The 13,323-nt window shown below is 46.9% G+C and overlaps 1 protein-coding gene across 2 annotated transcripts in view; it reads right to left on the bottom strand.

Annotated features, from left to right (window-relative positions):
- Window positions 1-3,779: 3,779 nt before the first annotated feature.
- The window catches only part of LOC102452024 (high-affinity choline transporter 1-like), a 46,017-nt gene continuing 36,473 nt past the window's right edge, over window positions 3,780-13,323 (bottom strand). For both annotated transcript variants that reach the window (XM_089775751.1, XM_075919358.2), the window contains 2 exons: window positions 9,427-9,644; window positions 3,780-4,657 (listed from right to left, as the gene is read on the bottom strand). In XM_089775751.1, coding sequence (XP_089631877.1) covers window positions 4,124-4,657; window positions 9,427-9,644 — 752 coding nt within the window. In that variant the 3' untranslated portion in view covers window positions 3,780-4,123. The remainder of the gene's footprint in view (window positions 4,658-9,426; window positions 9,645-13,323) is intronic.

Genomic DNA, 13,323 nt, shown 5'->3' with positions numbered 1-13,323 from the left:
TATGTACAGCATCTAGCACAATGGGCTCCTACTCTGCTTCTATGTGCTATGGTAATTCAACCAGTAACAACAATCCAAATGAGCTTTTCCATACTGAAATTAAGCTTACTACACATTTGCGGCTGCCTGGAACCTGTAAACACCCCCATCACTTAGGGCACCATACTGCCACCCTTTTTCACTTTGACCGTGGGTGTGTGTGTGTGTGTGTGTCAGGGACTCCTTACTGAGTGGCAGAATAATCCCTCCTTTCTCTCACAAGTCATTGCATTGACTCGGATGGGATCACCTGCATGAATGAAGGGTTTCCAGAACTGGGCCAGACGTAGTCTTGTGTTCTCGTTTGTATTTTCTTTTTCTTGTAGAGTTTAATACTCACGAAAGGCAGATTGACATTCCAGCCATAGAGACTGAATTCCTCTGATCACAGAACAGGTGATCAGCACAGGCCACAGCAGTGCAAGTTTCCCGACACATACCCAGCAGCAAACTAACCCAAACTGGCAGGAGCACCACCCAGAATAAGTGTACCTGGGTCCTTAGGTTCTGGTGCTAGGGGTGCTGTGGCACAACCTCCTTGAAGTGGTTTTCATTATATACAGTGTGACAGTTTGGTTTAGTGGCTCTCAGCACCCCCACTATACAAATAGTATCAGCACCCCTGCTAGGAATGCTGGGCTGAAGGCCTGTGAAGTCATATACTAGCTGATAATGGCGACAGGTATAAGTTAGTCTCCAAAACAGCTACAGGCTTTCCCCCTTAGAAGAAGAACAGCTCTAAACAGGCATCCTGACCAGCAACTAGATGTATGAACTCCCATTGTGCTTTTCTCCAGCATCAGTGCGGATAGTGTCTCAGATGCCACTGCTGGAGAAAATTAAAAGAACAAAAAGCAACATAAGAACGGCCATACTGAGTCAGACCAAAGGTCCATCTAGCCCAGTAACTTCTGTCTTCCAACAGTGGCCAGTGCCAGGTGCCCCAGAAGAAATGAAGAGAACAGTTATCATCAAGTGATTCATCCCATGTCACCCATTCCCATCTTCTGGCAAACAGAGGATAGGGATACCATCCCTGCCCAGCTCTACTTCTTAATTTGCTCAGCCCAGCTCAGGGATTCCTAGGATTAAATACAGTTTTGCATTATTTGAAACATGAGGTGTAAGCTTGTTATTCATCATGGTAGGATAATGTATGTACAAAAGGGGGCATCATTAATGTTACCTATACATCCTTAGCTTTGCAATTTCCTGATTTGATTATTTAATTGTTCAACTTAAACTTTTTTTGAGAGAATTGTTAATAAAATCAAGACAAGCATGACATTATGCAGCCACGATACCCAGGTAGGCTCCCATGCCTTCTTCAGTGCCAAGGAGTATGAGTGGTGGCTGGTGTGAAAATAAGTGAGGAGCAGTAATGGTGCACCTGCAGGTGAGAATTGACTTCTTTGCTTGATATGCTCACCCAGCACAAACACATCCAAAGACAGCTCTTCATCAGAGGCCAAAGGTTGTTTTTTACATAGAAGTGTAAGTATCAATCAGTGGGCCAATAATGGGGCAAAAATTCAATTTATAAAATTAAAAGTACATGACTGTGCTACTGACTGACACTGTCGACAACTAGCATCCCACTAGAGTCCCAGCTCCAGCAAGGATATGTTGCCACATCATTTTTTCTTTGTACCAAAGTTTAATAGTCACACATTTCATATGGCCAAGGAATTTGGGAGGTGTATAATACAGCAGCCTTTTCTCATTTCCTAAGGAATCGAATTTCCTAATCCCTGCTAATTCCCCCTCTCCCAACTGCACAACTGCACTTTTATAAGGACTTTCTTTTCTCAGCCTTCCTTTCTTGGGTTGGCCCTTTACATTTGGCAGGGAAAAGCAACTGCAGCTCTACAGTGGCTATTTTGTATTTGGCTACTGCTATTTACTTCATTGTCCTCTATTCCTGCTTGTCAATCATCTTAACTCCCTCTTTTTCGTAAGGAGGTGTAACCATGGTTGTACCAAGTGTGACTCAGCAAGTTCATCCTTTCGGGACAGAGCATCTGATTTTCTGTTTCTCACCCCTAGTGATGTGTCATAATGAAATTGAATCAGGTGAAGAAAAGGGACCAGTGGATCTGGTGCTGGTTTAGGTGTCAGGATGTACAAAGGTTCTCCAAGTGTTTGTGGTCTCTCAGAACCTGAACTAGAAACTGGGCTCCTTCAAGATGATGCCATTCATATGCCAAATAGTTGCATGAACACAGCCTAAAAAAGGTGGCTCAACTGAGGAGATTCAGACCACAGTTGCCTGGCATTAATTACACTGCCGTTTCACACATATGGCTTGACTATTTTGCCTGTCTCTAAATCATAATGCCAACCTTTTAGAAGGTCAATCAACTGAGACATTTGAGCCCCATTGTTTGGAACAAGGAATTGCAGATGCTGCTCGGTCTCTGGGCAACTGATGAGCACAGCTGATTCCAAGCAGGCCTGATGGATTGACCACTGCCACTCATTCCAAGGCAGTCAGCAAGCCTGATTTAAAACTCAAGAGCAATGACTAATCTCAGGCTGTCAATGTACATGGTGGCAGCTGCGATCGCTCCTATGACAGCCTTCTGCTCATTTTTACTGAAAGGATACAATCCCTGCTCTTCAAAATATTCTTCATGTGCCTGTTTTGGCTCCACTTTTTACATGCTTTTCATATGGTAACATAGAATTGCAGTATGGGCTCACAGCTGAGGCCCATAGAGACCAGGGTTCCCCATCTCTAACAAAGGCCAGCACCAGATTTGTGAGAGGAAGTGTAAAAAATCCCATAATGGACATCTGTGAAATAGCATTATCAACTCCCATCAGTTACTGTTTGACAGGGGGGCCAACTGCTTTGCCAGGCCCCTGGGCCAGGAGGCGGGGGAGCCAACGTTGTGCTCCCGGAACGGGCGGAGCCTCAGGTAGAATGGGTGGGGCTGGAGCAGCCAGCCCTCAGTTTAGCCCCACACTGCACCACTCTCTTCCTTAGCTAACCCTCATAGCCACTCAGTGGCTGTGTCTAGACTGGCAAGTTAATCCGCAAAATCATCTGATTTTGGGGAAAAACTTGCCAGCTGTCTACACTGGCCACTTGAATTTCCGGAAAAGCACTGACAACCTCATGTAAAATCATCAGTGCTTTTCCGGAAATACTATGCTGCTCCCGTTCGGGCAAAAGTCTTTTTCCGAAAGACTTTTGTGCAAAAGGGCCAGTGTAGACAGCATAGTTCTGTTTTCCACAAAAAAGCCCCAATCGCGAAAATGGCGATTGGGGCTTTTTTGCAGGAAACCGCGTCTAGATTGGCCACGGACGCTTTTCCGCAAAAAGTGCTTTTGCCGAAAAGCATCCTGCCAATCTAGACGTGCTTTTCCAAAAATGCTTTTAACAGAAAACTTTTCCGTTAAAAGCATTTCCGGGAAATCATGCCAGTGTAGACGTAGCCAGTGTGTTGCCTGGTGCTCTGGCATCAATTTAAAGAGCCTGGGGCTCCAGCCACCACTGCTGATGCATTAGCAGCAGCAGCAACTAGGAGTCCTGGGCCCTTTTGAATTGCCAGACCTGGGGCAGTTGCCCCCTTTGTTCCCGCTGTCTGGTGGTTGATTTATGGCCTTCTTTAAAGAAAATCCTATTTAAGGGACCTGCACATTTCTTTCATTAACTTTATAAACTTCTAATTCTCTGAATTTTTTTATAGCTTGTAGCCTTGGGGATGGTTTGTGGCAGCGATTCCTTAAGATAATTCTATGGTTGTGAAAAAATTAAATGATTTTATTAGTTTTAAATGTATTCCCTTGGCTCACCTGATTTGGTTCAATCTGTTATAAAGACAGAGACCGGTCCCAAAGTTCAGATCTACATCGCAAACTCTCCCCAGATGTGGACATGTTTGGCGTTGGGGTTTAGGTTCAGTTTCATTACATATATTCAGTCTTATAATAACAAAACATTTCTATATAATGAAAGAAACAATGTTATGCAGAAAAGCATCCAGCTTTTTAGGTGGATATTTTAAATCATCAACAATAAAAAATAATTTGGCATGTAATGAGAAATAACTTGGCCCGCATTATGAAATACACAGTATTAAGTATGTATTTCAATAGGATTAATATAAACTATATTTATTTGCAAGCCTATTTGTTCCTCTATATCAGGAAGTGGAACAGGGGCCTCACTTTCTTTCATTATGCTGCAAATATCCCATCTGCGAGGGAGCACTTTTCTCTTAAACAAAAACGCCACCAGGTATGAAACAACAACGATAGTCCCCAAAGTGAGAAGCATGGTGAAGGTTTTAAATGGGAACAGCTGAACGTAGACCCCGTCCACAAGGGAGCAGCCTGGGTAGTGGATAACAGGAGGAATTTTCAGGGAAGACTCCCCTGCCAGCAGCCTTAACAGGAACCCGAAGAAGAATCCAGCAGCTGAGCCGTATGTGTTGGTGTTGGGAATGAAGAGGACGCAGCAGAGCTGGGGAAAGAGAAGGGCATAGACCAGCTCCCCACTCAGGAACCACAGGTCATACACAGAGTTAGAAAGGAAAGCCAGGCCTGCGGCTGCTGTCCCAAACACCACCATGGAGACTCTCATTATACAGACAACTTCTTTCTCTGTAGCCTGTAAGTTCAGAGATTATTGTATTATTGTAGAAATCATCATTGGCTCATTTTTAACCTCTATCTGAATTAGATCTCAAGGTTACAAAAGTCAGGGTTTATGAACAGATGTTTGTTATAACAGTGAGCAGTAGTGCTTGTGTAACAACTCCCACTTTGCCAATAGTGTTTGAACTCAGGACTTTCAGCACTAAAGCTCAGACCTCAGGTCTTTAAAATAAAGGAGAAGCTTTATTAGCTGTACTTTTGATTAATGATTGAGGCCAGTACATCACTTAAGGTATGTCTACACAGCAACATTATTTTGAAATACAGGCAGTCCTCGACTTACACGGATCCGACTTATGTCGGATCCGCACTTACGAACGGGGCTTTTCTCGCCCCGGAGCTCACGGGCGGCGGGTCGCCACCCGTGTCCTCCAGGGCGAGAAAAGCTTCTCCCGGTCTCCTTGGTCTGCTGGGGGGGTCCAGCAAAGCCGCTGGACCCCCCCCCCAGCAGACCAGGGACACCCGAGCAAAGCTGCCACCTGGGCGGCTGTGCTCGTTTGCCCGGGAGCAAAGCCGCCCAGGCAGTGGAACCCCCGCTGCCTGAGCGGCTTTGCTCCTGTCCCCCTCGTCCCGCTGCCTGGGCGGCTTTGCTCCCGGGCAAACGAGCAAAGCCGCCCAGGCAGCGGCTTTGCTCGGGTGTCCCTGGTCTGCTGGGTGGGTCCAGCGGTTTTGCTGGACCCCCCCAGCAGACCAGGGGGACAGGAGCAAAGCCGCATAGGCGGCATCCCGCCGCCTGTGCGGCTTTGCTTGGGGGCAAAGGAGCAAAGCCACACGGGCAGCGGGGTCCCTCCGCCTGTGCGGCTTTGCTCGGGTCTCCCTGGTGTGCTGGGGGGGACTCACGGGCAGCAGGGTCCCTCCGCCTGTGTGGCTTTGCTCGGGTCTCCCTGGTCTGCTGGGGGGACTCCCCCCAGCACCCCAGGGAGACAGGAGCAAAGCCGCACAGGCAGCAGGGTCCCTCCGCCTGTGCGGCTTTGCTCGGGTCTCCCTGGTCTGCTGCGGGGGAGGGGGCGCAGCTAGTGCGCCCCCCCCCCCAGCAGACCAGGCTTTTGTTGCGGGACGCCTCAGGTAGAGCAGCTGGGGTGCTGCCGGGTTGGTCCTGTGGGAACCTACCGGGCAGCGCCCCAGCTGTTCTGTCCCTGACTCCAGATTCAGCAGCTGTTGAAACTGATCAGGCTGATTCCAGGAAGCTGGGGACAGAGCAACTCTGCCTCCGGCTTCCTGTAGTCAGGCCCTGGTCAGTTTCAGTGGCAGCAGCTGAATCTGGAGCCAGTTCCGACTTACATACAAATTCAACTTAAGAACAAACCTATCTTGTACGTAACCCGGGGACTGCCTGTAATTAGTGTTATTTCAAAATAACTTAGTCCGTGTCTACACAGCAGGCAGTTATTTTGAAATAATGTCAAAAGACTGTCAAGCTGGAGGTCTTCTTACTCTGACTCCTGTAACCCTCATTGTACGAGGAGTAAGGGAAGTCAGAGGAAGAGTGTTCTATTTCAAAATAAGTGCTGTTTAGACGCTCCCAATTTCGAAATAAACTACACAATTGACGTTGCTCAATTTACACAGCATATTTAGAGTTAAGCCATGCTGTGCAGATGCACCCTTTAAAGTGGGTATTTCAAACAGCAGTCCATCAAAGTGTGCCACAGAACAGCTAAGTGAGTCCTGGAGCCTGTCTACACAGCCGAGTGTTTGCAGGCATAGGACTTGTTTATCCTGCCACGGTAAATCAATGGTATGTACAACGTGCTATATTGATAGGAGGTGCTCTCCTGTTGACTTTCTTACTCTTCTCGTTCTGATAGAGTAACACAGTTGACTGGAGAGTGCTCTATGGTCTTCACTAAGCCCACTAAATCAATCCCCGCTGTATCAATTGCTGCAGTGTCAGTCCCCATGCCTGCAAACACTCTGTAGCGTAGTAAGGCTCCTGGACTTCCATAGCTGTTCTGTAGTGCACTTCGATGTTCTGCTCTTTGAAATAGAACTTCCTCAAGTGAGGGATCCATACAGTTTTCATCCCCACCCTTCTATGGAAGTGATGATTTGGGCCAAATTTAATATCCTGGTGAGTTTCGCTACTGACTTCAGTGGAGCATTACAGACCCCAAATATGGTTGTACTTGCCTTGGCAGACACAATTACCAACGCTAAGCTTTGAAAAATCACGTATCAGGCTCCCAAAATCATAAAACTGACTTAAAAATCATGAGATCTTAAAAAAATGTTTTTTTATTTGCATTCTCATGCTCTACCCTTCAATATGTATTGCACATTTTCAATCTGTTCTCTGTAACCAGGAGAACTAAAAACTTTTGTTTACAAATAAACTTGAGAGTCCCATGCAATCTCTTGATTTTAGCAGTTCAAGATATTGACTCTGACTTCAGTGTGACTACTTTTGTGAGCAAGTGCTCACTTGCATGAGTCAGCTGGGAGTCCCAGGCCGCTTTGAATTGCCAGACCCTAGGGCAACTGCCCCCTTTGTCTCCCTCGTAGGTGAGCCTGGTTATTGAAGACCTAAATATACATCTTAAACAAATTAGATTGATAATATGAAATAGGGGGTGGTGCCAGCCCCTCCCCCGCTCTAGGGGTAGGTAGCCCCAGCTCCCTCCCCCCGGCCACTAGGGAGAGCCAGGCCGAGGTGTGGCAGTCCTGGCCTGCCCGGGCTCTCCACCCCAGCCACCGCCCCTCCCCCCCGAAGCCACATCAGCCTGGGCTCTCCCACCTGGCCGCTGGGGGATTGAGCTGGCCTGAGACTGCCGCTGGCCCAGCTCTCTCCCTCTGGCCAAGGGGGGTTGGGCCAAGGCTGAACTGACCTTAGGCTTGTCAGGTGTCTGGTATTGACCCGGACAGGCCGGTATTTTTGCCTCCTGTCTGGTAAAAAAAAATTCAGAAAATACCGAACCCCTAAAATGATTTTTTTCCGGCCAGAAGGCGAAAATCCCAGGTGCTTACCAGGTTCCACAGGGGAGCTGTTCAGCCCGGAGCAGGGAGACAAGATGGCGGACAGCCAAATTTTTAAATTTTAAAAATTTTTTGCTCTGCAACTTTGGTCTCCCCTTTTTTTTCTCGACAGAATTTTTTCCCTGGTGTTTTTTTTGGGGGGAGAGTGGGGGGTGTTCAGTATTTTTGGTTAAACCATCTGGCAACCCTAATTGGCTTTCTCTCTCTATCTGTGAGGGGGGCGGTCTTGTGGCTCACAGCTCCTCCTCCCCTGCTGCTCCAGCTCCAGCTTCCCCCACCCCACTCTCCAGCTGTACCAAGCCCCATGCTCTCCCCTCCAGGCCCAGGTCCCTCGCCCTCCTCCTGGCCATTGGGTTGGGTGGGGGTGAGGCTGAGGCCCTGCACTCTCCTGGGCTCCTTGCCCTCCTCTCAGCTGCTGGGAGGGAGGAGGGTGAGGCCCAGGCCCCACACTCTCCCTAGCCCTTTGCCTTCCCCACATCTGCCAGGAGGGAGGGGGACGAGGCCTGGACTCCTCACTCTCTCCAGACCCTTCACCTTCCTCCCCTGGCCGCTGTGAGGGAGGGGGGTGAGGCCCAGGCTCCTTGCTTTCTCCAGCCCCTCACTCTTTTCCTGGCCCACCAGGATGTATGTGTGTGAAGCCCAGGCTGGAGGACCACAATGTAAAACTCAGACAGCCGCTACATGGCAGCTGCTGGAGGTACAGCTAGCCCCGGCCCCAGCTCACATGACAGTATGTCCCCCAATCCGGTCCCCCCCTCTAGTGGGCCTCTCCAGTGGGCCTCATGCTGCCCTGCAATTTTCTTCCTCTTCCACCCCCAAACCCACCAGCAGCAGCAGCCACTTACCTTCAGTGCTGCTGCTGCTGGGGAGCCATAGTTGCCAATCCATGCTGGGTTAGCAGCAGGGAGGAAGAAGGAAAGGAGGAGGCAGGGTGACTGAGGGGGGAGGGGCTGCAGGATGCAAAGTGACATGATGAGATCACTCTGTCGTCCCAAAGAAAAAAATTTCTTTAATATATAGAGAGATTTCCAGGATTTAGTCACCTTGTGTATTAATCTTGGCCTCCTAAGTATTTTCTTTGTTATAACACAATGTATTTGCCAGAGTTTAAATGAAAATCTCAAGACATCAAACAACAAAGTACATACCCCAAGAAATTCAATATACTGGCTTACCTTTACAGTCTACCTCTAAACTAGCAGGATATCAGCATGATTTACAAGCTTTATAGATAAATCATGTCACCACCACTGGCATGCTATCCGCAGCTAGAAAACTTCTCTGTCACTTGTTTTAGTTCCAATATTTAAATTTTCTTGCCTCCTCTGTGTCACAGAAGAGCATCTGAAGTCTGTTTGGAAGGCCAGGTTTCTCTTTCTGAAGTCATTAATAATGAAACAAAACCTCTTTAACAAATGGAACAGTAATCAGAGAGGAGCCAAAAAGCACCTTCTGCTCTCTAATATGCTGCATGAGTGCTTTGAAGTGCTTTGCCCAAAGGCTTTTTGCTGTTCTTTTGACTTCATTTGAACTATGAAATAGAAGCACAGCCTTGTCATTTACTAAATTACTAGTTCAAAGTTTACCCTCTGTAGCAATTCCAACCCATTTCTAGAGCCCAATGACAGCAATTTACAGCAACATTCCCCTCAAGATATCTCCTGAGAATATACGGGGGAGTAGTTTAAAAATATCCCTTAGCTTTCCTCATGTGATTCATAGTGTCAGAGGCTCACAGAGACTCCTTACCTTTTTCCTAAGAATTTTTCTGTAGATGTTGTGTGCTAGCATGGAGCTGGCTGATAGAAGGGCCGAATCTGCAGAAGACATGACAGCAGCAGCAATGGCTCCTAAGCCAGCAACGGAAACATATGTTGGGCAAAGATACTGCAGAACAATGGGTAATATCATGCTGGACTCTCCTCTTTCATTAGGGGTTGGCAGACCATAGCTTGTCTGATTCCAGTCTTAACAAAAGAAAATAATGTTAATTAACAGGGAGTTTTGGATTTGCTCTGTTAATTTTTCATTCCTTTACTGTCTTCTGTGTTGAAATAGCTAACAGTAGATTCCACACGGATCCTGACCTTTTTTAAAAAAAATTTATTTGTTGCAAGGTGCAGTAAGGCATATTTCTTTTCCCTGAAACAATCAATAACACTGAAGGAAAAGATCATTAGGAGCATTGAGAGCATTCCTGGGCTTTTTAATAGCTCTAACTTGTCTGAAATCTACCAAAACATTCTAAGCTTCAGTATGGTTTGAGGTCTGTGGTTTGGGGTTATGAAAATGTTGAAAAGAAAAGAAAAGAAATTCAACCTTGAAAAACACCAGAACATACATCTGGGGAGGGGATAATTCAAAGCACAGCATAGAAGGAAGATGTTTGTAAAGTAATAAAACAAGAACTTCACCAAATCAGTTAGTTAATGAACAAAAGTCAGTGCAATTTGGGGGATGTACAAGCAGAAGAAGGGATATGACAGCTTTTGTCTATATGGCACTGTTTTGTATCAGTGTTTCTCAAAGTGGTCCGTGGTAGGCATGTAATAGTGTAGTCAGTTAACCAATTAACCGATAAGCAAAAACATATAGGTTAATGCTATAAACAACATGTATTTCCACCCCACATCCCCTGCCAGTAAATTGATAGCAGTCTGGCCAGTAGCCCAGTTCACTGCTGGCTTGCAACAGGTCTGGGACTGACCCTGCTGCAGCTCTGCATTTAAAGTGTGTGAGGAGCTGGGTGGGCAGTCAGCTTGGCTCAGATCCGGCTCGTGCTGGGTCTGGGAGCTCAGACCGGCCCTAAACAGGGGCTGCTGCAACCCTGCACTGCTGTCCCTGTATCAGAGGCAGCAGCACAGAGTGGCAGGGAACTCCTCAGGAGTGGAGCCTGAGTACACTGGCTACCGGCCCTGCTCTTGGGGACTATAGAATAGTTAACTAACCAATAAGAATTCATGAAGTTACTGGACTATTTGATTAATCAATTTAACATCCCTAGTCCATGGACCAACTCTGAGAAAGCAGTTACTGGGCTGCTCCAGTTTGTTTATTTATCGGCTCCACAGCCATGGAGCCTCGTGGCTCCCATTTGCTGTAGTTTACTGTTTGCTGCCAAGGGGAGCCTGTGGGAAGCAGCGGCTTGGGCCACACCACTTCCTGCAGCTCCTCTTGGCTGCAAACAGAGAACCTCAGCCAATGGGAGCCATGAGGCTCTGAGACTATGGCGCTGGTAAGTGAACAAACTAGAGCGACCCAGTAGCAGCTTTCTCAGAGAGGGTCTGTGGACCACTTTGAGAAACACTTTTTTATATAGATAATGAGGCCTTATCAATGTAGTATCTGAGTGTAATTGCCATCGGGCAGATTTGAACCTGGGACCTCTAAAGTGGAGTATAAGAGCCTCTACTCACTGAGCTAAAAGCCAGCTGGCTCACAACACATGCTATAGACATCTCTTAGGCTTAACTGTTGCTGTGGGCTAGGTACCACTTGCATTGCTCAGTAACCACACTAGGAATATGTCTACACTCATGGCTTCTTGCGGGAGAGATATGCAAATGAGGCTAAGCATGGAATATCGCCTAGCCTCATTTACATACATTTGCAGAAGAGGCTCTTGTGCCAGGAGCTGTCTACACTGCCCCTTCTTGCGCAAGAAAAACCCTCTTGCGCAATGCCATTATTCCTGAAAATAATCAGTGTAGCGGCATTGCACAAGAGGGTTTTTCTTGCACAGGAAGGGGCAGTGTAGACAGCTCCTTCTGGCACAAGAGACTCTTCTGCAAAAATGGTGGCTCATTAGGTATGCAAATGAGGCTTGGCGATATTTCACACTTAGCCTCATTTGCATATTTCTCGCGCAAGAAGCCGTGATTGTAGACATAGCCTTGGTGTGTGAGTTACATGAGCACTTCACCAATCCCAATATCATTCTGAGGTAGAGAAATACTAATATCCCAATTTTTCAGGTGGGAAACTGAGGCATGGGGAGTAAGTGATTTGTCCACGACTACCCAGGAGAAAACTGGAAATAAAGCTCAGATTTTTTAAGGTTCTTACAGTTTATCTTGCTGAGGTGGCACCTTGAGTACTATTCTGGGCATGAGCATTGGCCACATTGAAGTTTTGAATCTCCGTTACTGTTAATCTGTAAGCCTAATATTGCAATGAGCTTACTTTTTTTCTGATCTCGTGGCACAAAAAGTGAGTGGCAGTTCTTCAGCTATTGTAAATTGGTGTGAGTTACAAAGATTTACACCAGTTGAAGATCTAGCCCTCATTATATACAAGCAATACCAGGACCTTTGTACTAGGACATTGCCTATTTAACCATAACTGGAAAACTAATGAGGAAAATATATCTTCTAGAATGGAAAGCTTAGGGGTAGGAGGAATTCTGAGACTTAGCATAGCAGGATTGGTTGTCCCTTTAAGGCAGGAGTGGGGAACCCTTTTTGGGTCAGGGGCCGCTGACCCACAGAAACATTAGTCAAGGGCTGCACACAAGTGAGATTCTAAAAAACAACTCCAAAAAACAACAACCCTCACTGAAGCGACCCCCAACTGAGAAAGAGAAAGACATTCTCCATATTCCCCTCACATCAGAGCCTAGGGGGACCCAGGCTAGTAGATTTTGTGTGCTCTAGCCCTGCGGAGAGATGGTGGGGATGGCGGGGCAGGGCTGGAACACTAGCATGGGCTCTCCAATGCTGAGGGAGAGCCCAGAGCCTTGGGGCCAAATCCAGGCAAGCTGGGGGCCACATCTGGCCCCTGAGCCTCATGTTCCCCATCCCCACTTTAATGGAAGCTGTGAGTCCATTCTAGACTACAGTTGCCAGACATTCTGGGAGCTGTAGGCCTGGTTGCATGCATGATGGGAAAGGAACAGACTACAAGAGGCAGCCTTTCACAGTGTGGCCAGTTCCTGTGATTCTTGTGGATGGTTTTCTTGAAGCCCCAGCTTCATGTGGAAACTCAACTTTCATTTAAAAACTAAGGTTCAATTCTAGCCCATATCATCATGGAACAAAGTTTGAAAATGTGACCTAAGCCATAAGGTTAAGAAATCAGAAGACAAAGAAATCTTTTTAAAAAACCTCATGATTCTTAAACTAGTCCTGTGATTGTTGGAGCATGACTCATGGATTTTGAATGGTTCTTAGGGATATCTGTAATGCTTTCCTGAGTGGATAGAAAGTCCAGGCAAGCAGAAGCTTAGGGGAGCTTCTTCAGGGGCTGGCTCAAGATGATTTTCTCTTGAGAGGGAGGCTGCAAAGTTGTTTGCTTAAGACATTTCAGAAGGTCTAAGAGGAGATGAGGCAAAGTAGGAAGCGTCTGGAAAAGAGTAAAGCAGAGCAGTGATTTTAATACAGTGCACACCAGCTTAGGGTACATATATCTACATGGGAATAAAAGACCTGCAGCATGGCTGTGGCTGGTCCAACTATGGCTGACCCAAGTCAGCTGATTCAGACTCAATGGGCTCAGGCTGTGGAGCTCAAAAGTGGTTTGTAGATGTTGGAGGTTAGCGTGGAGCCTAGAGTCTGAGATACTCTCCCCCTTGTATGGTCCTAGAGCCTGGGCTGCAGCCCAAACCGGAATGCCTACACAGTAAGTTTTAGATTCACAGCCTAAGCCTCA

Source organism: Pelodiscus sinensis, chromosome 1, assembly GCF_052426305.1.
Source record: "Pelodiscus sinensis isolate ZL-2025 chromosome 1, ASM5242630v1, whole genome shotgun sequence".
NCBI classification, from domain to species: domain Eukaryota; kingdom Metazoa; phylum Chordata; order Testudines; family Trionychidae; genus Pelodiscus; species Pelodiscus sinensis.
This window is presented reverse-complemented; position numbering and strand designations above follow the sequence as displayed.